This window comes from Melanerpes formicivorus, unplaced genomic scaffold, assembly GCF_026170545.1.
Source record: "Melanerpes formicivorus ecotype bairdi unplaced genomic scaffold, bMelFor1.0.p_v2 SCAF_16, whole genome shotgun sequence".
In the NCBI taxonomy this organism is placed as follows: Eukaryota; Metazoa; Chordata; class Aves; order Piciformes; family Picidae; genus Melanerpes; species Melanerpes formicivorus.
The window spans coordinates 12,749,498-12,770,200 of NW_027142368.1; the positions used below are offsets into that span (position 1 = coordinate 12,749,498).

Sequence of the window (20,703 nt, forward strand, 5' to 3'; positions counted from 1 at the left end):
GCTTGAGGGGAAGGGTGGAAGGCTATAGGGCAACTTGAAGCTATGGGCTTGAGGCACAGCACCCACAGCCCTATAGGGAAGGTCAGGGGAGCTGTAGGCTTGAGAGGCAGCAACATGCTATAAGGCAGAACGGTGGTCTGCAGGGTAATATGGGACATTAGGCTCAAGAGGCAGCAACCTGCTGCAGGCCAAGACAAGGCTATAGGGTAAAGTGGAGCTACAGGGCAGGACGGGGTTGGAGGGCGCGGTGGGGCTACAGGCAGGACAGTACTATAGGGCAGGATGGGATGCTATAGGCTGAACGCAGGCTAGGGGCACCAGGGGCGGGGCTAAGCCCGTCGATGGGCGGAACCCGCTGTGCCTTTACGCCATGACGTCAGCGCGCATAGCCGCGCCCCCTTTCTCCCAGCGCCCAGGCGTGGCCTCTGCGCTGGAGGCGCCGCTCCCGCCGCCGACATGGGCAAAAAATCCCGCTCCGCGCCGGGCCGCCGGCCCATCCTTCAGCTTTCCCCTCCCGGGCCCCGGCGAGATGAAACGGCGACAAGTCAAACAGAAGGAGCCGATTCGGGTTCCGAAGCCGGTAACGGCGGGATGTGGGATTTGAGGAAGGGCCGCGCTTTGTTGGTGGGGCGCGGCGCGGCCTAGTCCTAGCTGTGAGGCCTGGCCGCGGTGTTGCGGCCTAGCCGCGGTGTTGCGGCCTAATAGCGGTTGCTGGCGCCGGGGAAGGTGGAAGCGGGGGTGCCGTGCGAGGCTGTGCCCCGCACCCCCCGCCTCGCCTTTCCCCGCCCCACTGCCCCCGCCCCCTATCTAACGGCTTTTCCCTCGCAGACGAACCCGAAGCGGTGGCCGAGCCCCCCCGCACTGCTCCCAACCCACCGCCCCCCACTCCCGCCGCTGTTAAGCCGACAGGTACGAGAAGCGCTCGAGAAACTCCCTCCACCCCCCCCCAAAATAAATTACGGGTTGTTTCTCCTGATGCCTAGGAGGAAAGTGATCTCCACTAGTTGATGGACATTAAAAGAGGGAGACTTTAGCGTAAATGAGGGGCTTTGGAGGGTGCTTGGGTTGTTCCTGTCTGCCTAACTCCTGTTGGTTTTTTTCTTTCCTAAGGGGAGTGCTGATTGTCCCCCACTTAAGTGCTTTATTTTCTAAAGGGAGGGTGCTTAACTCTGAAGAGATTTCTTTGTAGGGTAGAATTACAGTTGGGGGTGGGGGGTGGTGTTTCATTCGTGGCTTTTAGCTGGGTGTGATTTTAATGATTTGAGTGATCATCTTTAGAGGAAATGTGTGAGATTCCTTCTCATTAATTATTATTAGAGTAAGATAATTACCCCACTTAAGCCTGTTTTCTTACTGATTGCTGGGCTCACATGATGACTCCCATTTAAATGCTTTCCAGCTGGGCTGCCCCCTTCCCTGAGCTTTGGGGCTCAGGATATCCATGTGGATGTTTGGAAGAGGAAGGGCAATGTTTGTCATGGGAGGGGGATCCTGGTGCGGGGGGGTGTGGGGTGTGTGAGTGGGGTTGACAGCAGGACCACCCAGTGGGTGCTCCCCACTTGTTGAGGGTGCTCTACTCTTACTTCCTAGGAGGTCTGTGCCTGCTTGGTGCCTATGCAGACAGTGATGAAGAGGAGGGAGAGACCCCAGAGAAGTTGGCACGGCCAGCAGATGCCAATGGCAGCAACTCCTCGGACATTGACAGCACCCTGGCAAACTTCCTGGCGGTGCGAGCAGCTGCGGGCAGGGGGGGTGCCCCTTGGGAGGGTGGGGGGCAGCCAGGAGAGGGGAGTTCTGTGTCCTCTGCCATGGTGAGGCCACACCTTAAACCCTGGGTTCAGTTTTGGGCTCCATGCTCTAAGAAGGATATTGAGGGGTAGGAGTGGGTGCAGAGAAGAGCAGTGAGCCTGGTGAAGGGTCTGGAGAGCAGACCTAGTGAGGGGCTGGAGTTGATGCAGAGAAGAGCAGTGAGCCTGGTCAAGGGTCTGGAGAACAGATCTAGTGAGGGGCTGGAGTTGATGCAGAGAAGAGCAGTGAGCCTGGTGAAGGGTCTGGAGAGCAGATCTAGTGAGGGGCTGGAGTTGATGCAGAGAAGAGCAGTGAGCCTGGTGAAGGGTCTGGAGAGCAGATCTAGTGAGGGGCTGGAGTTGATGCAGAGAAGAGCAGTGAGCCTGGTCAAGGGTCTGGAGAGCAGACCTAGTGAGGGGCTGGAGTTGATGCAGAGAAGAGCAGTGAGCCTGGTCAAGGGTCTGGAGAACAGATCTAGTGAGGGGCTGGAGTTGATGCAGAGAAGAGCAGTGAGCCTGGTGAAGGGTCTGGAGAGCAGATCTAGTGAGGGGCTGGAGTTGATCCAGAGAAGAGCAGTGAGCCTGGTCAAGGGTCTGGAGAACAGATCTGGTGAGGAGCAGCTGAGGGAAGCTTGGGAAGAGACCTTCTAGCACTTTATAACTCTCTAAAAGGTGATTGGAGTGAGGTTGGGGGTTGGTTTCTTCTCCTTGGTATCAGATGATGGAGTAAGAGGAAATGGCTTGAGATTGAAGCTGGATATGAGGAACAGTTTCTTTGTTGAAAGAGTGGTCAGGTACTGGAACAGGCTGCCCAGGGCAGTGGTAGAGTCACTGTTCCTGCAGGTGTTCAAGGGACATGGGGCCTGTTTCAGTGGCCATGGTGGAGCTGGGCTGAAGGTTGGATTCAGTGATCTTGGAGGTCTCTTCCACCCCAAACAGTTCAACGATTCTGTGGTTTGCTTCTGACTTTTCCTTCCCCTGGGGTGCAAATCTGACGTCAAGTTGTTTTTCGCAGGAGATCGATGCCATCACAGCTCCTCCACAGCCCACTGAGCCTTCCACTGCTTCCTCTTCCTCCTCTGTGCCCCCTCCCACGCCTCCTCGCCCAGAGCCGAAGGAGTCGGGCGCTAGTCAGGCCTCCGGCGGCAGTGCCAACGGTGCGAGCTCGGCACCGGCACAGGAGTGGCAGTATGACACGCAGTGCTCCCTGGCTGGAGGTGAGGGACCTGCCCAGCCCCCTCAGAGGGCTGCTGCCACCTGCTTGGGTCACTAAAGGGGCTGAGGAGGGTGACAGCAGGAAAGGGAGGTGACACTGGACGATGCTTTGCGCTAGGGAGAGGAGGGTGAGACCAGGGAAAGGGAAAGGGGGTTGGGGCCGGCTTGGCTGGCGGTGGGATGCCAGCTCTGCGTGTCCCGTGGTTGACAGCTTGTTCTTGTCCCCTGGGCAGTGGGGGAGCTGGAGATGGGTGACTGGCAGGAGGTGTGGGACGAGAACACCGGCTGCTACTATTACTGGAACACCCAGAGCAATGAGGTGACCTGGGAGCTGCCCCAGTACCTGGCCACACAGATCCAGGGCCTGCAGCACTACCAGCACAGGTAGGTGAGACCTCCAGTCTCCATGAGGGGATGCATTGGGCCTTCCTCCCCCAGTCCAGCCCTCACCTCAACTTTATTCCTCTCTTTCTCAGCAGCACCAGTGCCAATGGCAGCTTTGTCACAGCTGCCACTGAGTTGTACCCTCAGGAGAAGGGGATTGCCCCAGGTGGTGTTGGCCGTGGGGCCAGCCTGGCCAAGCGGGAGGTGAAGAAGGTCAGTTGGACAGGCTAAGCACCAGGGTTCTGCTTGCCATGGGGCTTGTAGATATCTGGGTACTGGGTGGGCAGTTCTGCTCCCTTCACAGCATCTCTGGTGATGGAGGGGGGCTGGGGTGAGGAGTGGAGAGCTGCTGCTGGGATGCTGACATGCATCTTGGTCTGCAGGAGGTGAATGAAGGTGTCCAAGCCCTGTCCAACAGCGAGGAGGAGAAGAAAGGGGTGGCTGCAGCCCTCCTGGCACCTCTCCTGCCTGAGCAGGTAAAGGAGGAAGAGGAGCGCTGGAGGAGAAAGGTGATCTGCAAAGAGGAGGTTGAGCCACCCCCAGAAGAGGAGGTGAAAGGGGAAGAGGCAACAGCAGCTGCTCCTGAAGAGCCAGAGCCCAGCAGGGATCCCCTGGAAGACACAGTGCAGGAAGAGCTGTGCAGTGTGGTGCAGTCAGGGGAGAGTGCTGAGGAAGAGGAGGAGCAGGACACCCTTGAGCTGGAGATGGTGCTTGAGAGGAAGAAGGTAAGGGCAAAGTTCTTGTCAAAATGAGGCTGTGGCTGCAATGAAGGAATTAAACTGGGAGCAGTGGTTTTCATCTCTGTGCTACCTCCTTCAAGAAGGAGAGCTGTGATGGGCTGGCTACCTGTAGGTCTGGGTGCTGATCAGCTTCACAGACCAGTGGAGTTCACCCAGACCCCTGCCCCAGCAGGGCACCCACAGCACCCTGCCCAGCAGCACAGTGCCCAGGGGGGGTTGCAAGCTCTCCACACAAGGACACTCCACAACCTCTCTGGGCAGCCTGCTCCAGGCCTCCAGCACCCTCACCCCAAACAACTTTCTCCTCAGCTTCAGGGGCAACCTCCTGCCTGCCACTTGGTGCCCTCTGCCCCTTGGCCTGGCCCTGGGCACCACTCAGCAGAGTCTGGCCCCAGCCTCTTGCCCCCCACAGCTCCTTTAGCTCTTGCTGAGCATTGCTCAGCTGCCCTCTGGGGCTGCTCTTCTGCAGGCTCTCAGCCCCAGGGCTCTCAGCCTTTGCTCCTCACAGAGCTGCTGCAGGCCCCTCAGCATCTTCAGAGCCTCCCCTGGACTCTCTCCAGCAGTTCCCAGTCTCTTTCAAACTTGGGAGCTCAGAACCAGACCCAGGACTCCACCTGCATCTGCCATAAAGCAGAGTAGAGGTGGAGGAGAACCTCCTTTGCCCTGCTGCTTACACTCTTCATGCCCCCAGGACACCGTTGGCGTTGGCCACCAGGGCACATTGCCGGCTCATGGGCAGCTTGTCCAGCAACGCTCCCGGGTCCTTCTCTGTGGAGCTGGTCTGTCCCTGACCCTTGATGGGGACACAGCTGACAAGTCCTCAAGCACCACCGTGCCCCAGGTGCCAGGTCCCTAAGTGGCAGTGCCCCTGGTGTCTCCTCAGGCCGAGCTGCGTGCCCTGGAGGAAGGTGACGGCAGCGTGTCGGGCTCCAGCCCGCTCTCCGACGGCAGCCAGTCGGCCGCGCAGGACTCCAGCCGCCGGCTGGCATCCAAACGGGGCAAGTGGAAGCTGTTTGTGGGAGCTGCCAGCCCCGAATCCGCCAGCAGAGGCTCCAGCAAAACGGGCCGGGAGAGCCCGGAAGCGGCAGAAGCAGGTAACTGCGAGCCCTGCCTCCACTGGGTGGCAGCACCGGGAGGTGGGAGAGGTGTGTCCCCCGCGGGGTGGGGGGGGTGGGTGTGTGTTGCACGGAAGGGTGACTGCCACCTGCAGCTGAGCTGTCAGACAGCTTTGGGAAGATGATGCTTGGCTAAATTCCCTCTTCTGTCCTAGAATCAAAGAGGATCACAGTATGTCAGGGGTTGGAAGAGACCCAAAGAGATCATTGAGTCCAACCCCCCTGCCAGAGCAGGACCACACAATCTAGCTTAGGTCACAGAGGAACACATCCAGATGAGGCATGAATGTGTCTAGAGAAGGAGACTCCACAGCCTCTCTTGAGGAGCCTGTTCCAGTGCTCTGTGCCCTTTACAGTAAAGAAGTTTCCCCTTGTGTTGAGGTGGAACCTCCTGTGCTGCAGCTTACACCCATTGCTCCTTGTCCTATCACAGGGGAATAAACAGGAGAGGGCTGAAATTCCACACTTGAATAGGAGAGGAGTCAGAGCTGATGCTTTATCAGCAGCACACAGCTGTGACAACTGCACCACCTCTGTGTCCCTGTGGATGTTTCACATCCTGACTGCAGCACCTGGGGAGCTGTCACCTTCCTTTCTTAAGTCTTTTCTGAGCTGCCTGGTGGCAGCCACCAAATTCACTGGAGTGTGTCCAGGGAAGAGCAATGAAGCTGCTGAAGGGTCTGGAGAAGAGGTCTGGTGAAGAGCAGCTGAGGGACCTGGGGTTGTTGAGACTGGAGAAAAGGAGGCTGAGGGGAGACCTTCTGGCTCTTTGCAGCAAACTGAAGGGAAGCTGGAGCCAAGTGGAGGTTGGGCTCTTCTGCCAAGGAACAAGTGACAGGACGAGAGGGAATGGCCTCAAGTTGCCTCAGGGGAGGTTTAGGTTGGATGTGAGGAAAAGCTGTTGTTGAAAGAGTGATGAGGCACTGGCACAGGCTGCCCAGGGCAGTGGTGGAGTCACCATCCCTGGAGGTGGTCAAGAACTGTGTGGCCATGGCACCTAGGGACATGGGTTAATGGCCATGGTGGTGTTGGGTTGATGGTTGGACTTGCTGAAGTTAGAGCTCTTTTCCAAGCCAAACCATTCTGATTTCCACAGGAAACCTGAGGCAGGACCTCACTGTGAAGACAACCTGGTTGTCAGCACTAGGATCTGTCCCTGTCTCATGGCAATGCTGGAGGTTGGCTTAACAGGGAGGGGGGAAAAAAACCCCAACTTCTCCCAGGAGAAAATAAAACACTTTTCCCAGGGAAAAAACTGCACCAAAGTGCCCAGAGACTGGAGCAGGCTGTGTCCTGCTGATGGCAGGAGATGGTCCCCTCCTCAGAGTGGGGCTGATGTGACCCCAATATGTCAGCCCCAGGCAGAGGCATGATCTGGGTGGTGTAAATGGTGTCAGAAATCCAGGAGGGTTTTCCCTTGCTCCTAGCAGTTTTGTGAGTAGAACATCTCTGGAGCCAGCTCTTCCAGCAGTGTTTTCCTGCTTCCAAGGGGAGCTGTTACTCTAAAACAAGGTCTTCAAAGTTGGGTATCCTGCTGCTGGAGGGTGACTGAGGAATTGTCCTGCCTGTGAACATCAGGACACACCAGGAAGGGGAGGTTCTTACCCCAGTTTGCTCCTCACAAAACCTTCCTCTCTGGAATTTGGCCTGGCTGAGTCACTGCTGTGCTCTGGCTGGGGTGAAACCTTGGAGTCTCCACACCTTTTTGGGAGCTCCTCAGTCTTTGCCAGTTGTCTCACATTTCATCCCAGCTGCTTCTTGCTGCCAAATCATTGAATCACCAGGGTTTAACCACTGCCAGCTCCTGCTGCTTCCTCAACCCATGTGCCTCAGCCTGTCCTTCCTTCCTCCTCTGGTGCTCCAGCAGCTGTAACTCAACTTCCCACATCCAGAAGGTTCCTCACCATCTAACTGCAGAAGCAGTCACCTCTCAGTTCCAGGCTCCTGCTGGGATGAGGCTCCAGCTCCTTCCCTGCCCTATTCCACTGTGGCTCCCTGGCATGGAGACTCCAGTCAGCATGGTGGGGGTGGGTCAAGTGCTGACCTGTTGTTTCTTCTCCAGCACCAAGCACAGAAGCTGCTGATGCAAGTTCAGACAAAGAGGCAGAGCCTGAGGAGCCCCAGGAGAAAACAAAACCTCAAGGGGCACCAAAAATAGAAGAGGAGGAGCAGGACCTAAAGGTATGGAGATGCTGAGTCGTGTTGGTGAGAGCTATCTGTGGCTGGCTGGGGAACAGGACTCAGTGTGCCACCAGCTGTGCTGAGGGACCTGCTGGCTCCTGGGAGATGCCACCTTAACGTCTGGCCCAGATGCAGGGACCTTGTCCTCTTCATGGGTGGCACCATGCCCCTGGAGAAGCTCTGAAGCTGAGCTCCCAGTGGATCCTCCTGGCCTATGCAGGACTGGGCTGCAAGGGCTTGAAAAATGAACATTGACATGAAAATGGGGGTAAAAGCTGAGCTTAGGGCTGGGAATGAGAGAAACACCAAACATTTTTGCCTTGGCTTGCCACTGATGTCACAATCCTCAGGCTCATGTCCAGTCACTTGCTCTGTTTCCAGGCTGAAGCCTCCTTGTCTCTTCCTGGAGGCTGCTGGAGCCCATCACTCTGTAACCTTTTTGATGTTGTGAGATGAACATTGGGGATTTCTGCAGCATCCTGCTGTTTCTGATTTTTTATTACTATTATTCTATGGTATTGTATTTTTTTTCCGTCTTTTGAGCCTTGATTTGCTCTTTCTGGCTGTGGCTGACCCAGAGTGGCAGCTGCCACACTTGGACCACCACACTCTGGGTGATGGTGGTGGGGAAGAGCTTTCTCCTTTATCCTCTGGAATCCTTGGTTACTCATTGTCCTGAGATCTCCTACAGCCTTAAATTTGGCTCTGGAGTGATTGCATTCCTTTAGGGAATGTTGAGGCCTCCCTGTGCCTGATGGCTCAAGGATGGGGGATCACCAGCTCATGGTAGAACCTTGGAGGAAACTTGTGGTGAGCCACTGAACCATGGCCTTGATTTCCTGCCACTTCATCATCTTCCCAGTGTGGAAGCAGGGTTAATACCTCTGCAGAAGAACTCAGGCAGAGTTTGGAGATGTGACATGGCCCCAGACCCCCCAACCTCCTTCAGTGCAGCCTCTACATGAGGCTTTTCTGACTTTTTAACTGAATTGACTCCAAATAATCAGACAAAGCCCCTGTGGCAGGAGCACTGAGTGAGCCCTTTGCTGTCCCCCTTTCACAGAATGGTTTGGGTTGGAAGGGACCTTAAATACCATCTAGTTCCAACCTTCTGCCATGGGCAGGGACACCTTCCAGTAGACCATGTTGCATGAAGCCCCATCCAGCCTGGTGTCAAACACTTCCAGGGATGAGGTGTCCATGATTTCTCTGGGTAACCTGTTCCAGTGCCTCAATCCCTCACTGTGAAGAACCTCTTCCTGATGTCCCATCTAAATTTCCCTGCCCTAGTTCCAAACCACTATCCCTTGTCCTGTTACCACAGGTCCTGTTACCATAGTCCCTCCCCAGCTCTACTGTAGCCTCCTTCAGGTACTGAAAGGTCTTCTCCAGGCTGGACAGACCCAACTGCCTTAGGCTTTCCCCAGAGCAGAGGTGCTCCAGCCCTCTGATCATCTTTGTGGCCTCTGGACCCTCTCCAACAGATCCATGTCCTTGTGTTGCTCCTCCTTGTGTGTTCTCCCCGATGCTGGCTGTGGCCTGATGCTTTCCATGCAGGATCCGTCCCTTTAGAGCTGGTTGGAGGAGTTGCTGGCTCCTGGGGGTCATCAGCACCGTGGGCTTCATCACTTCAGGGTAATCTCTCTTCTGCTGGCTCTCTGCTTTGCAGGAGATCTGATGAGGCTTCTGCTGCAGAATCTTGCTTGGTTTCTCTAGAGCCACCTTAATGCCAGGAATGAATTTCCCTGTGCTGTTTGACTGTCTGGTCCATCCCTCTCTGGAGACAGTTGGCTCTGGGGACCTTCAAAGCCTCATCTGAAGAATGATGGAGGCTAAAAAAAGACTCAAAGCAGTTGCTTATGGGTGACCACCCTATTTCTGCTCTTGGTTGTTTTGGGCTTGGAGCTGCATCCCCTTGGCCAGGGGGATAAACAAGGGGGGTCCTTACATTCCCCTGGGATGAGTTTGGGTGCTCACTGTGGGCTGGCCCTAATCACAACATGGATTTTCTTTCTCCTCAGGAGTAAATCCTGAGCTGCTGACCCTCTCCTGGGCTTTTCCTTGCTGAAAGCAACCATATGCAAAGCCTGGAGATTCCATCCTGGCCCTTTTCCTTTGGGAAGGCAGTTGGAAATACTTAAGATTTTAATGCTTCCTGCCCTGGAGGTATCTCTCCTGTAACTGCAGAGCAGGGGTGGCAAAACAAATTGAGCCTGTACCCCTCTGTGCTGGTGTAGAGCAAGGTCCACGTGGAGAAATGGGGGTTCAGAGAAGGAATTGGGGTTCACCAGCTGCGCCTCCTGCCACTGCTGAGTGATTCTCATCCTGTCCCCCAGCCCTAGGGCACAGGAGGTAGTGAGGGTGGCAGGCACAGATGTTGAGGCTGACGCATCCCAGCCCCACCAGCTTGAGGGGCCACGGATGGTCCTGAGTGGTTGGCCGTGGGGCTGTAGGCTCCCTGGTGATGCTGCCAGTGAGTGGCTCTTGACTGTCCCCCTTTCTCCCTGGCAGTTTCAGATTGGAGAGCTGGCAAACACTCTGACTAGTAAACTGGAGTTCCTGGGCATCAACAGACAATCTATCTCCAACTTCCACATGTTGCTGTTGCAGACAGAGGTAACCAAGCCTTCATCCTGCGCTCCGGCCTCTGTCCCGCACGGATCACCTCCTGTCCGCGCTGTTACCTGCTCTGTGCTGCCTGAACCCCCTGGCCTGGCCTCCTGCAGGGCCCATCCTTGGGCAAAGAGGGGGTGGGGAGGAGAGGATGGCTTTGAAAAGCCTCCTTCACAGAATCACAGAATGGTAGGGGCTGGAAGGGACCTCTGCAGATCGAGTCCAACCCCCCTGCCAGAGCAGGGTCACCTAGAGAAGGTCACACGGGAACACGTCCAGGTGGGTTTGGAATGTCTCCACCACCTCTCTGGGCAGCCTGTCCCAGTGCTCTGTCAGCCTTAAATTAAGTTCATCCTTGTGCTTAGAGGGAAGTTCTGATGTCCAGGTTTGTGCCTGTAACCCCTTGTCCTGGGCACCACTGAACAAAGCCTGGTCCCATCCTGCTGACACCCACCCTTGAAGTATTGCTCAGCATTGATGAGATCCCCCTCAGGCTGCTCTTCTCCAGACTAAACAGCCCCAGGTCTCTCAGTCTCTCCGTGGCACAGAAATGTCTCAGTCCCCTCAGCATCTTTGCAGCCCTTTGCTGTACCTTCTCCAGCATGTCCTGTCCTTCAACTGGGGTGCCCAGAACTGGACTGGTTACTCTACCTGTGGCCTCACCAGGGCACAGTAGAGGGGGAGAAGACCCTCCCTCAACCCACTGGCCACACTCCTCTTGAACGCACCCCAGGATACCATTGGCCTTCTGTGGCCGCCAGGGCACATTGCTGACTCGTGGTCGTTCTGTTGTCCTGCCAGAACTGCCAGGTCCTTTTTCCCTAGAGAGCTTCAAATGGCTTCCTCCTCCCTCCCTCCCTCCCTCCCTCCCTCCCCCGCTTGTTGCCCCTCTAGACGCGCATTGCAGACTGGAGGGAAGGTGCTCTCAATGGAATCTACCTCAAACGCAAACTCCAAGACGCAGCCGAACAGCTAAAACAATACGAAATAAACGCCACCCCTAAAGGCTGGTCCTGCCACTGGGACAGGTACGAGCTCTCCTCCCTTTCTCACCTTTCATCTCTGACATCTCAACCATGATTTGTGACCATCACAACACCCCCCCGACGACGCTGGCGCCGTTTCCCACCGACCGAGAGCAGCTTCTCTTAGCTGGGCAGGCAGAGGAGACACACACAAAAAAAAAACCAACACCAAAACCAAACCAAACCAAACAGCAAAACACACAACCACAGGCAGAGCTGGGTGCCCAGCCCACCAAGCCGGAGGAGCTAAACCGGAGTGCCTTTTTTTGAGGAGGAGCCTGCTAATTCCTGATGGGACAGAGCTGGCTGCCGCTCTGTGGAGAGTCCTCAAGCGCTGTTGGAGGGCGGGCCTGGGGGGTCGCGCATGCGAGAGCTCTGTGAACTTTTCAGGATCTCTGGATCACCTCTTCTGACCCAACAGCTCTGACAAAGGACAAACTTCAACTCACCCACGGAACGAAGAGCAAGAGTTCCGTCTCCTGCCAGCAGGTCAGACCCAAACATTTCTTTTCTCTTATTTGCTGTGTTGTTTTTTTTCTCCTTGACGGAAGTTGTTTCCTGTGTTTTGAAATCTTTTGCTCTTTTGTTTTTCAGCTCCCAGATCCACTCCCTCTCTCTAGCATTCACTGTTGTGTGTGGTTTTATGACACCCAAGAGCTCTCTTCCTCGCACCACGGGGTAGGGGAGCAGCCGCTTCTCGCCATTGGGCTGTTCCCCCCTGCCCCGGGGCCCCGTCTGCCGCCTTCTCCGAGGGCGACTTTTCAGCCGAGGGCAGCAGCTGAAAGTCCCCCTCCACGCTGGCCTTGCTTTTCTCAGCCCTCCCCTTCACAACCGAGGGTGAGGGGGGGGAGGGGAAAAAAAAAACCAAACCAACCAACCTTCAGGCAGCCAGCAATGCACCATAAAAAAAAACAGAAAAGGCACCAAAAAAAAAGACAGACAGAGGAAATAACTTAGCTTTGAACAAGCCGGCTCGGGCCTCTCCTTTTGCCTCTCTTGTCCTCAAAAACGTTGGTTATTTTTTGGTTGCTTTTGGGAGGAAGTGGCAGCCAGGCCACACAAAAGGGTCTTGTTCCCCTGCGAGAGCGCAGCGCTGTCGTGGGCAGACCCACCTTGGAGCGTGTGCGGTGGCTGGGGAGGGAAGCTGAAGCCCTGCCCTTCTCTTGTTTGTGATTCAGGGAGCATAGACGCTATTTCTATGTTAACGAGCGCTCAGGAGAGTCCCAATGGGAGTTCCCCGACGGGGAGGACGAAGAGGAGGAGGGAGGAGAGCGAAGTAGCGACAGAAAAAACGAAGGACCTCCTAAACCGCCTCCCAAAGACAAAGGAGAGCGCGCCGAGGAACCCGCCGAGCGCTCCTCCGCAGGTACGCCCCAGGTGGAGAGGCCTTGCTGAGGGGGTTCCGGCCTTGTGTCAGGGGGCTCTAGCCTTGCCAAGGATGGGTTCTGGCCTTGTGTCAGGGGGTTCTGGCCTTGCCGAGGATGGATTCTGGCCTTGCGTCAGGGGGTTCTGGCTTTGCCGAGGGGGTTCTGGCCTTGCCCAGGATGGATTCTGGCCTTGCATCAGGGTTTCTGGCCTTGCCATGGGTGGGTTCCAGCCTTGCCGAGGTTTTGGGGGCATTACTGAGGTTTTCGGGGCATTACTGAGGTTTTGGGGGAGGATCCCAGTGTGAAAATGGGGCCCCACTAGGCCAGTAGAGCAGCACATGGTGCCTTCAGGTGGTCCCTATTTGTTGTAGGCACCCCCGGGGTGGTGATGTTGTGGCTTAATGTGAAGGCTGCGGCCTCAGTTCTGCCTGCCCACTCCTGGGCAGTGAGGCTGGGTTTTCAAGCCTGTGTCAATGTGTGTTCTTCAGGCTCCCTTTGTAAAGAATCCTTCTCAGGCCAAGTCCCTGCCACGTCTCTCATGCCGGTCACTCCGTTTTGGACTCTGCTCCAGTCCTCCGTGCCGGTTCTCCAACCTCCTTTGCCTTTGGAAATGCCTCCGCCGCCGCCGCCTCCCCCCGACTCGCCCCCGCCGCCCCCTCCGCCACCCCCACCGCCGCCTCCCGGGGAAGATGGAGAGATCCAGGAAGTGGAGATGGAAGACGAGGGGGGCGAAGAACCACCAGCACCGGGAACAGAGGAGGATGCTCCCCTGAAGCCTCTCCTGCGCCCAGCCACCAGCAGCATCCAGGTGAGCAGCAGCAGCTGAGTGAGGCCAGAGCTTGACCAGTTCAGCTGGCCCAGTGTGGCCAGACTTGGGGCCCCGTCCTGCCTGCTTTGGCAGTGATGCCACACAATCCCAGCATGGTGGCGTTGGAAGGGACCTCTGGAGATGATCCAGTCCAAGCTCCCTGCTAACCCAGAGCACCCACAGCAGCTTGCCCAGGAGCACAATGCCCAGGAGGCTTTGGAATCTCTCCAGAGGAGACTCCACAACCTTTCTGGGCAGCCTGCTCTAGGCCTCCAGTACCCTACACCAGAGAAGTCTCTGGAACCTCCTGAGTTCCAGTTTGTGCCCTCTGCCCCTTATCCTGTCCCTGGGGTCCACTGACAAGAGTCTGGCCCCAGCCTCTTGCTCCCCACAGCTCCTTTAGCTCTTGCTGAGCATTGCTCAGATGCCTTCTGGGGCTGTTCTGCAGGCTCCACAGCCCCAGGGCTCTCAGCCTTTGCTCCTCACAGAGCTTCTCCAGGCCCCTCAGCATCTTCAGAGCCTCCACTGCATGCTTCAGTAGTTCCCTGTCTCTGCTGAACTGGGGAGGCCAGAGTTAGAACTGGAACTCCAGCTGTGGCCTGACCAGGGCAGAGTAGAGATGGAGGAGAACCTCCTTTGACCTGCTGGCCACACTCTTCTTCGTGCCCCGCGGGAGACCATTGGCCTTCTTGCCTCCAAGGGCACATTACTGGCTCATGGGAAACTTGTCCACCATAGAGCTGCTTCCCAGCTGCCCTTCATGGGGGTGCTGCTGACAAGTCCCTAAGCACCATTGTCCCTCGTGTGCCAAGCCCCCGGAGTGCCACGCTCCCTCATGTGACAAGGTCCTTAAGGTCCCTTCCTTTCAGGCTGCCATGGAGCCGACCCCGACGCCGCTGCTCTCTGCCAAGCCCCAGAAGCGGAAAGCTGCCGAGATGAGCCCGGGGGTGCTGCAGCGAGCGGCCACCATCGGCAGCTGCCCGGTCATCTACAGCCAGCCCCTGATGGCCACCGGCAAATACCAGCCCCCAGCCGTGCCCATGGGCTCCCTGAGGCCTCGCCAGCGCCTGCAGCCGGAGATCCAAGGCCGCCCCAACCTCCGCCTCGCCCCGGCCCACAGTGGTGCCGCCGCGCTGGGGCTGCAGTCCGGTTACCTGGGGGTGACGGCGCCTGCCGCGCCCTCCGTCATCGGCTACTCCGAGTGCCCCGTGCCCGGCAGCCTCCCTGCCGCTGCCATGCCGCCTGCCCCGGCACGGGCAGCCCTGCCCACCACTGAGCAGCCCCCGCCGCCGCCTCCCCCCCAGACGCCCCCACCACCCACACCCAAGGCCCCGCCGCCACCGCCGGAGAAGGAGAAGCCGAGGAAGGGGCGGAAGGACAAGGTGAGGAGGGGGCTGTGGCATCCTGGGCCGGGTGCCGTCCCCTCCCCTTCCAGCCTCCCTCACCCTGTGGCCTTTCCGCCCTGGCACAGAGTAAGAAGGGGAAGACGAAGATGCCGTCGCTGGTGAAGAAGTGGCAGAGTATCCAGAGGGAGCTGGATGAGGAGGAGAATTCCAGCTCCAGCGAGGAGGACCGGGAGACCACGGCCCAGCGGCGCATCGAGGAGTGGAAGCAGCAGCAGCTGATGAGGTAGGGAGTGGGGGGAGCAATGGGGATGCCTCCCTGCAGTGTCCTGCCTGGCTCCTCCTCAGGGGAACATCTCAGAGAGTCACAGACTGGTTTGGGTTGAAGAAACCTTTAAAGCTCTCCTAGTCCATCTCCCTGCAGGCAGCAGGGCCATCAGCAGCCAGAGCAGGTTGCCGGGGATGGGGCCTCTCCCACCTCTCCAGGCAATGTGGGACAGGGTCTCAACACCCTCAGTGTCAAACATCTCTCCCTTGTCTCCAGTCTAAATCTCCCTCTTGGTTCCAAACCATCACCCCTTGTCCTGTCACAACAGGCCCTGCTCAAAAGTCTGTCCTTGTCTTGGAGGCCTCCTTTAATTACTCAAAGGCTACCAGAAAGTGTCCCTGGAGCCTTTTCTTCTTCAGCCTGAACAACTCCAACTCCTTCAGCCTGGTCTCAGGGCAGAGGGCTTCCAGCCCTCCCATCACTGCTGTGGCTTCCTCTGGCCCTGCTCCAGCAAGTCCAGATCTCTCCTGTGCTGAGGACTCCAGAGCTGGATGTTGGGAGTCCCCTTCCCTGGAGGGGTCTCAGAGCCATAGAGATCATGGTATCATAGTATCAGTCAAGGTTGGAAGGGACCACAAGGATCAGCTAGTTCCAACCCCCCTGCCATGGGCAGGGACACCCCACACTAGATCAGCCTGGCCAGAGCTTCATCCAGCCTGGGCTTAAACACCTCCAGGGACTCTGCCCCAACCACCTCCCTGGACAACCCATTCCAGGGTTTCACCACTCTCCTGGTGAAGATGTGGTGCTGAATGCCATGGTTTGGTGGTGACCTGGCAGCGCTGGGTTAAGGGTTGGACTCCACAATCCTAAAGCTCTTTCCCAACCCTTCTTGTCCCTGGGAGTGAGAAGTCCCATTCCACCCCTGGGGGAGTGGCACAGGAGGGTGGTGGGCAGCATCACCTTGTTGCAGCTGGGTGCTGACAGCCCGTTTCTGTCCCCACAGTGGTATGGCAGAGAGGAATGCCAACTTCGAGGCGCTGCCGGAGGACTGGCGAGCGCGGCTGAAGCGGAGGAAAACAGCCTCCAGCACCTGAGGCTCAGCAGCCTCCTTCCTGCCCTTGGGGCTTTTTTTTACAGATGTACAGTCCCCTTCCCCCCCCAGCCCCTTCTTGACCGTTGTCCAATAAATTGTAGCAGTTTGGGACCTGCTGTCTGCTTCACCCAGGACTGCCCCTGGTCCCTGCCATGGTGAGAGGAGGCTGGGAGGTGGTTTGGGGGACAGGGACTGGCCCTGGCTGAATGCTGCACTGCCAGGAGAACAAAATCCCTCTGGCTCCTTTCCTGGTCCCTCCCTGTTGACACTTGGTCACCCAGCAACCAGGTCCCAGTTTGTTGCTGGGACTGGAGGAGCGTCTTGCCGGATCATGGAGTTCTCAGGGTGTCCCCCTGACCAAGTCAGGGAGGTGAGACAGAGGGATGCTGGCACAGGGTTTGTCCCCGAGCCCTACGACAGCTTCATGTGCAGCCACCTGCGCTACTATGGCTACTTCCGAGGTGAGCCCTGCCCGTGGGGACCTGTCCCCTTGTGTCCCCCCCAACTGCTGGGGCTGCAGCCATGCTCTCCCCAAGGCCAGAAGAACGCCATGTCCCTGGGGGACCCCTCCGAGCAGCACCCTACCAGGGCATCCAGCACCCGCAGTGCCCACCCCAGCTGCCCGAGGCATCCCAGGCATGAGCTGAGCTGTGAGTGACACCCTGCAGCACCCTGGCACTGGGGTTGGTGCTGGCACGTTGAGGTGGGAGGGTGGGCTTAGGGGTATTCCCACCCCAACCCCTTCTGCTGGGAGACTCCAGCCCCTCCTGGTTCCCTCACAGTCCCCAGGCATGGTGCCCCAGTCCCCTCAGCACAGTGTCGTGAAGAGCTGCAGGCTCTCTTTGGCTGCCCCTCACCGTGGGGCCCCCTGCCTGCTCCTCGCTGGCCTGTCGAGTGTGAAGTCGTCAAAGAGACTGTGGAGCACATCGGTGAGGGAGCACTCTGCCCCCTGCCCCTTCCTCACCCTTGTGGCAGACCTCCCCTCAAGCACCTATCTTTGCCCCCCCAGAGTGGGTGCCCCCTGAACCGGAGCCCTTCTGCCAGCCCATGGATCCTGAGCTGGCCCCAGCCGCCCTCAGGGAGGAGCAGGGCACTGTTGTCTACCACCTCAGCCCAGGTAGCATGGAGCAGGCAGCACCCATGGGTGCCCCCTCAGCATCCCCACACCCCCATCACTCAGCCCCACGCTTCCCACAGCACCCCGAGGCTCCTGCTTCACCCGTGCTCGTGTCGGGGGGGCCCCGGGCCCCCTCTCCTCACCTGCAGCCCCCTTGGAGGGGCCCCAAGACACGACGCTGCTCTTTGAGTCTCGCTTCGAGAGCGGCAACCTCCAGGAAGCCATCAAGGTGTAAGCGAGGGGCTGGAGGGCGGGGGGGACAAAGGGTGACAGGGGCAAGGCCAGGAGCCAGAGCGTGGCCCCGTCCCCACTATGCAGGGGACCCTACGAGTACCTGCTGCGGCTGCGGCCGGACCTGTACACCGCCAAACACACCCAGTGGTTCTACTTCCGCGTGCAAAACACCCGGCGGGGGCCCCTCTACCGCTTCACCATCGCCAACATGGCCAAGCCCAAGAGCCTCTACGGCCAGGGCCTGCGCCCGCTGCTCTACTCCCAGCGCGACGCCCAGACCCGCGGCATCGGCTGGCGCCGCGTCGGAGACCACGTCTGCTACCGACGGGGGGGCGACGGCCGGGAGCCGGCCCCCTCCTGCCTGTCCTGGTCGTCGCGCTTCCCCCACGACGCCGACACCTGCTTCTTCGCCCACTCCTACCCTTACACCTACTCGGACCTGCGGCGCTACCTGCGGGCGCTGGCGGCCGACCCGGGGCGCCGGCGGTACTGCGCGGTGCGGGCGCTGTGCCGCAGCCTGGCCGGCAATCCGATCTACCTGCTGACCGTCACCCACCCTGCCGCGGCGCCCACCAGGCCGGCGGTGGTGCTGAGCGCCCGCGCCCACCCTGGCGAGAGCGGCGGCTCCTGGGCCATGCAGGGCTTCCTTGATTTCCTCCTCAGCGCCCACCCCGATGCCCAGCTCCTGCGCCGCCTCTTCGTCTTCAAGGTGGTGCCAATGCTCAACCCTGACGGGGTAGTGGTGGGCAACTCCCGCTGCTCCTTGGCGGGCGGCGACCCCAACAGGGCTTACGGGACAGCGCTCCGCGGCTCCTTCCCTGGCGTCTGGCACCTGCGGGCCATGGTTGAGAGGTGAGGTGGGGGTCGCAAGGAGCTGGTGGGATGGTGCCAGTCTCACCCTGGTGCCGGTGGATGGATCCTGGTGGGTGCAGGGTGCTGGCAGAGCGGGCGGCGGTGCTGTGCTGTGACTTCCGAGGAGGGGGAAAGCCAAGGTGGGTGCCAGCAGGACCTGTTTCCCCCACCCTGAGAGCACCCAAGGGTTGAGTGGGACACCTCTGGGGACCAGGTTTTGGATGCTGGTGGGAAAGCAGAACCCCCGTGGGAGAAAGCATTGCCATTAGCGTGGGTTGGCACGGTTTAGAGGTGAGGTGGGGAGCACAAAGAGCCAGCAAGACGGTGCCAGTCCCATCATGGCACTGGTGGATGGATACTGCTGGGCACAGGGTGCTGGCGGAACGGGAGGTGGTGCTGTACTGTGACTTCCACGGGCACAGCCGGAAGAACAACGTCTTCATGTACGGCTGTGAGGGTGGCAGCGGGGCACGGCTGTGCCAACGCCTCTTCCCCTTGATGCTGAGCAAGAACGCCCCCGACAAGGTGGGACGCAGCGCTACAGCGACACCAGGTGGTGACACAGGGGAACGCGGCTGCCGTGCCGCTTCCCGCCGTGCCACCGCGGTGCCTCCACAGGGCTGGGGAGAGGGCACAACCCCCGCCCCGTCCTGACCCCACGGCCCGCCCCAGTTCTGCTTCCCCAGCTGCAAATTCAAGGTGCAGAAGAGCAAAGCAGGGACAGGCAGGGTGGTGATGTGGCACCTGGGGATCACCAACAGCTACACCATGGAGGTGGCTTTCAGCGGCTCCACCATGGGTGAGAGGCCAGCACGGACAGGGGGTGATAGGAACTGGACAGTGGAACAGGTTGCCCAGGGAGGTCGTGGATGCCCCCTTCCTGGGGGTGGTGAACGTCAGGTTGGATGAGGACTCGAGCATTCTGTGGTTCTGTAGCAGTGCTGGGTGGGTCCCAGGGTGGCAATCAGCTGCTTATTTTGTTGTCCCTTGTCCCCTCCAGGTGGAAGGAGCTCACACTTCACCGTGCAGGACCTCAAGTCACTGGGCTACCACCTCTGTGACACTCTGCTTGACTTCTGTGACCCCGACCCTGCCAAGGTGAGCTTGCAGCCACCATGTCCCCCACGTTGCTAGTGCCACAGAGGGGCTGTGGTGACAGTGGCTCCATCCCACAGCTCCAGCAGTGCTTGTCTGAGGTGGAGACGCTGCTGTGGCAGCGGCTGGGCCGAGAGCCAGGATCTGGTGGTGGCTGGAGTGATGTCCCCACTTCAGAGCTTGAGTCTAGGTACATCCAGGTCACCCTGTCCCACCAAGCCCCCTGGCAGTGTGGGGGCTGTAGGTGATCATGTTCCCCCCACGCAGCACCAGTGGCTCTGACAGCTCCGTGTCTGACGGGCCCCCAGCTCGTCCCCACAGCCTGGAGGAGCTGGTGAGTTCCTGGGCTCTGCAGCTTTTGGCAGGTGAGGGACAAAGCTCCAGAGAAATGTTGTGGGGTGCAGATGTCCCAGCTCCACTTTGTCACCTGGCACAGGTGGAGCCACAGAGGAGGAGGCGGCTGCAGAGCCGGAGAGCGAGGACTGCCCTGCACCGGGCAAGCAGCAGCTACCGGCACCGGGCAAGCAGCAGCTACCGGCACCGTGCCAGCATCCCCGTGAGCCTGGGCCCAGCGCATGGCCCACCCCAGGGGACGGTCCTGCAGGGACACTTGTCCCCACTGCTGCTCCACCAGGGAGCCAAGAGGCTCTAACCCTTCTCCTGTCACCCACCAGGCCAGGCCGAGGACCTCTAGGCCCTGCCAGCAGCCAGCTCTGCCCAGTGCCCTGCGAAGAGGCAGCGCCGTGGGAGAGGAGCCCAGAGCCACCTCCAGGGCCACCCTTCCCAGCGCAGCTGGAGCAGGACGTGGCCAGCACACCGCCAGGGCAAGGTCTCAGCCGGCTGGTGGCACCGGCACCACGTCACAGCGCCAGCCTCCGCCGAGCGCCTGCCACCCCGGTGACGGCTCCCGGGACGCAGCACCGGCAGCCCAAGCAGGGCAGGGTGGGCAGCAGGGAGGGCAGCAGGGAGGGCAGCAGGGTGGGCAGCAGGGTGCTGCCTGCTGGCACAGGGCACGTCCCCGCCTCACCACCCCGGGCAAGGCAGCAGCGCGACCCAGGGCCCCACGCTGCTGCGCCTGTGCCCATGATTAAAGGCGGTGCCATGGCTTTGTGTGGTGACACCGGTGTCCTTGTGCTGTCCCCATCAGGCTCCTCCTTGGAGCCCAGCCACGCTGGCCAGCACCAGAGCCTGCCACCATCACACCAGCTCAGGCCTCCTTGCCATAGTGTCCCACTGCTACCTCAGGCCCTGTCACCATGATGTCACCAAAGCCTCCTCGCCATGATTTCACTTCCTTGCCATGGTATCACCTCAGGTCCCACTGCCAGTGTGGTCACTCAGGCCCTGGCCCCCTGCCCTCAGCCCCTGCTCGCCCTTCCAGCCCCTGCTCGCAGCCCCTGCTCTGCCTTGCAGCCCCTGCTCTCCCCTTGCAGCCCCTGCTCTCCCTTGCAGCCCCTGCTCTG

General features: G+C 59.2%; 2 protein-coding genes across 3 annotated transcripts; both read left to right on the forward strand.

Annotated features, from left to right (window-relative positions):
• Positions 1-404: 404 nt before the first annotated feature.
• FNBP4 (formin binding protein 4) lies at positions 405-16,053 on the forward strand. Of its 2 annotated transcripts, none has more exons than XM_068148241.1 (16): positions 405-580; positions 829-909; positions 1,591-1,727; positions 2,803-3,004; positions 3,236-3,386; positions 3,479-3,599; positions 3,770-4,111; positions 5,010-5,220; positions 7,304-7,422; positions 9,934-10,038; positions 10,930-11,063; positions 12,239-12,426; positions 12,916-13,235; positions 14,105-14,617; positions 14,707-14,864; positions 15,853-16,053. In XM_068148241.1, exons 1-16 carry the CDS (start codon positions 457-459, stop codon positions 15,941-15,943), a joined length of 2,997 nt encoding a protein of 998 aa, XP_068004342.1. In that variant the 5' UTR covers positions 405-456; the 3' UTR covers positions 15,944-16,053. The 2 variants fall into 2 exon arrangements, with proteins under 2 accessions (XP_068004342.1, XP_068004343.1); XM_068148242.1 differs by having other exon boundaries at positions 3,482-3,599.
• Positions 16,054-16,233: 180 nt separating this feature from the next.
• AGBL2 (AGBL carboxypeptidase 2) lies at positions 16,234-20,331 on the forward strand. The gene is made up of 13 exons (XM_068148565.1): positions 16,234-16,403; positions 16,479-16,592; positions 16,725-16,871; positions 16,952-17,059; positions 17,140-17,290; positions 17,378-18,145; positions 18,517-18,670; positions 18,818-18,944; positions 19,146-19,243; positions 19,321-19,430; positions 19,508-19,574; positions 19,677-19,796; positions 19,915-20,331. Exons 1-13 carry the CDS (start codon positions 16,274-16,276, stop codon positions 20,329-20,331), a joined length of 2,511 nt encoding a protein of 836 aa, XP_068004666.1. The 5' UTR covers positions 16,234-16,273.
• The last annotated feature ends 372 nt before the right edge of the window (positions 20,332-20,703 follow it).

Excerpts from the sequence above, each read along its gene's own strand:
- FNBP4 (XM_068148241.1), top strand. The coding sequence starts at position 457 with ATGGGCAAAAAATCCCGCTCCGCGCCGGGCCGCCGGCCCATCCTTCAG. Across the intron at positions 3,600-3,769 it reads CCAAGCGGGAGGTGAAGAAG|GAGGTGAATGAAGGTGTCCA; the intron begins GTCAGTTGGACA and ends CTTGGTCTGCAG. Across the intron at positions 14,618-14,706 it reads GGAAGGGGCGGAAGGACAAG|AGTAAGAAGGGGAAGACGAA; the intron begins GTGAGGAGGGGG and ends GCCCTGGCACAG.
- AGBL2 (XM_068148565.1), top strand. The coding sequence starts at position 16,274 with ATGGAGTTCTCAGGGTGTCCCCCTGACCAAGTCAGGGAGGTGAGACAG. Across the intron at positions 18,671-18,817 it reads GCAAGAACGCCCCCGACAAG|TTCTGCTTCCCCAGCTGCAA; the intron begins GTGGGACGCAGC and ends GGCCCGCCCCAG. Across the intron at positions 19,431-19,507 it reads ACTTCAGAGCTTGAGTCTAG|CACCAGTGGCTCTGACAGCT; the intron begins GTACATCCAGGT and ends CCCCCCACGCAG.